This window comes from Myotis brandtii, unplaced genomic scaffold, assembly GCF_000412655.1.
Source record: "Myotis brandtii unplaced genomic scaffold, ASM41265v1 scaffold103, whole genome shotgun sequence".
NCBI lineage: Eukaryota > Metazoa > Chordata > Mammalia > Chiroptera > Vespertilionidae > Myotis > Myotis brandtii.
Genome location: NW_005353460.1, coordinates 4641659 through 4644364, shown reverse-complemented (window position 1 = coordinate 4644364; position 2706 = coordinate 4641659). Strand labels below are relative to the sequence as shown.

At 49.8% G+C, this 2706-nt stretch overlaps 1 protein-coding gene across 1 annotated transcript in view; it reads left to right on the top strand.

Annotated features, from left to right (window-relative positions):
* ANK1 (ankyrin 1, erythrocytic) overlaps positions 1-2706 on the top strand; it is a 624245-nt gene that overhangs the window by 539175 nt on the left and 82364 nt on the right. Inside the window, exon 5 of the mRNA XM_014536490.1 lies at positions 632-730. Coding sequence (XP_014391976.1) covers positions 632-730 — 99 coding nt within the window. The remainder of the gene's footprint in view (positions 1-631; positions 731-2706) is intronic.

Here is a 2706-nt window from a genome sequence, read left to right as displayed (position 1 = left end):
CCTTTTCCTTAAAATGTAACTGCCAGCTTTGGTCACATTTGAATGGCAAGGTGGCAAAGAAGCTATTTTCATACTAATTCTTTTTTTGAGACTACCACCATACTAAACACCACCAACATTGTAGGTGGTTGGAGGTATTTAGTTTTCATATGACCTTCTTTCAAAATTTATTATTTTTATTAAATGGACATCTAGCTCTACATGTTTAGGGTGCACTGGTATTGCCTCTTTCCTTTTCCTGGTTGCGGCCGTGAAAATGAATGAACAAGGGGGTTGAAGTTATACCGTTTCAATTAAGTGGATGCCTAAAGCCTGGGCAAGATTGGAATTTCAAGGTCATCCGTGGCTTTGTGAGAGCTTCCCACACTCAATTCATACCGAGGGGGCAGTGGTCTTGTTATCATCCCCTCTTTCCTTCCTCCCCTGTTATCTGATGCTCTTACAGAAGAGCTGCTCGCAGAGGCTGGACCGGCCCTGCGTGTGTCTAAGCTGATACCACTCAGGGCCCCTCCAGCTCCCCGCTTCTGCCCTTCGCAAGGAAGGGGCCCTGTTCCAGCGACTTGGAACAGCAGGACACACAGGATGCACAGTCCCACTAACCACACCCTCCCTGCCTCTCTGCTCTTCACAGAATGGGCTGAACGGCTTGCACCTGGCCTCGAAAGAAGGCCACGTGAAGATGGTGGTTGAACTTCTGCACAAAGAGATCATTCTAGAAACCACAACCAAGGTACGTCTCTTGGGGAGTGAGGAAGCTTTACATTGACAATTCAAATGTGTGGTTCCTTCAGGTGTTGTCCGAAACCCTGGCATGGAAAATAGCCCTTCATGAGCCTATGTTTGCATCCTTCTGAAGTTCTCTTGTCTTTCCAATCATTTCCTGGTTCTGCGAATCCCTGAAGTCACAGGCCCCTGTTTCTGCAAAGATTCAGTAGGCCTTTACTTTATCCGTATCATAGACTATCGATCTAAAAATAAACCCCATGTTCTGGTGGCTTCGTGCTTCCTCAGGGTCCTCGACTCAAATATGGGGACTAAGAGCACCGTGAGCCCCACAGTCAGGTGCCGTGGGTCCACTTCCTGAGATACTTCCTACTCTGTGACCTTGAGCAACCTGGTCCGTGGAAAGTCTCCTCATCTGTAAAATGGAGAGTATACTGCTCAGTTGCAGGATTGGCGTGAGCATGAAATGAGATAGTGTAGTCTCCGAAATGCCTGGCACTGAGGGCTGCGGAAGAGTCCAGATCCCTCTTCAGCAAGTCTTCGTCTGTCGGTCAGCCCCCGGCTGTCTCCTCTCCTGACCGATTGCCTTGCACAGCCTTCTCTCTTACCAGGAGGCACCCGGCAGGGCCTGAGTCATACCTCTCACAGCGTCTGTTCCTCTCCACAGCCATAGATTATAAACACCAGTGGCTTCAGTCCAGAAACCAAAGTCATGAGATGAATGCATCTACAGGTTGCAAACTCAGTTTTATTTCTTATATACATACATCATATCTGTTCAGTAAGCAGGATGCAGCCAGCATTGAAACACGAAACTAAGCAAAAAAAAATTGCCTCTAATTTACTAACTCGAGTCCTGTTTCCTCTTCCCTTCCTTCCTCCGTCGTTTCCCGTGGTTTTTCTCTTGGGCTTACCCCTCCAGCCTCTTGTTTTCCATCTGCTATTGATTCAATGTGGTCTCACATCGGCCTCAATTTCAGTCCCACGCAGCAAACATTTTGCCGTCTCTCCAGCAGAGACCCAGAAGAGCACTATGCAGAGAACAGACATAATTTATGGTTATGAAGTGAACTACCCAAATATTATGAAGGTAGAATCATCTCTTGAGATAAAATTCTGTAATTTTCATGTCATTTCCCGGAGGTGAAAAGATCTCACAGGTAAAACAGGCAGAGCTGCTCTTCCTGAATGTGTGCGGGCACTTTTAACGCCACGACAAACACCCACTGTTTCTGCCCTGCTCCTGCCATGGCAGGGGGAGGCAGTGCGCTCTCTCCTGACGCTCTCGCTCACCTGGCTGCAAGCAGCGTGCCATCTGTGTGGGCCAGAGCAGCCTGTCTTCCCTGGCATTCCCCCAGGAGCTGCAAAAACACTGCGCTTCAGCACTTTTGCTCTTTCCGAATTTCCCCCCTTTATTTGTTATTTTGCAAGCGAACCCTTGGCGTGTCTTTGTTATTTATAGAAATGTTATAAGTCAGCGTGGTTTCCGAATGCCATCCAGAGGGAGGGGGGAACGGTGAAACTGAACCCGTGGGCTGAGATAGTCCGGGGGACTGTAACGGGCCTCGCAAGCCCGAGAAAGATTTAGAAAAGAATAAAAAGCTAAACCCGATATAGTTTTCTAAACTGGGCTTCGGAATTTTAAAAGCACAAAACAAATGCATTCTGCCCCCATCCTGCCACCTGCGCCGCTCAGAGGCCGGAGCTCAGCATCGAGGCTGGAGGTGCTCGGAGCAGCTTTAGTCCCTCCCCTCACCCACCCAGCACCCCTGCAGCCACCCTCCCTTCCCCAGGCTCCTGGACGCCCTGGACATGGAGACGTGGGTCTGGGTGGGGCAAGTATAGCTGAGACTTTCTTCCTGCTTCTCAGGGGTGTGCTCCTTCATATGAGGGAGGGGCAGGGACACAGAGCCCCCCTCCCCTCTCCCTGTGACTCCTGACCCAGGGCCGGGGGCCTTCTTGAGCCTTACTGTGTGTGCTCAG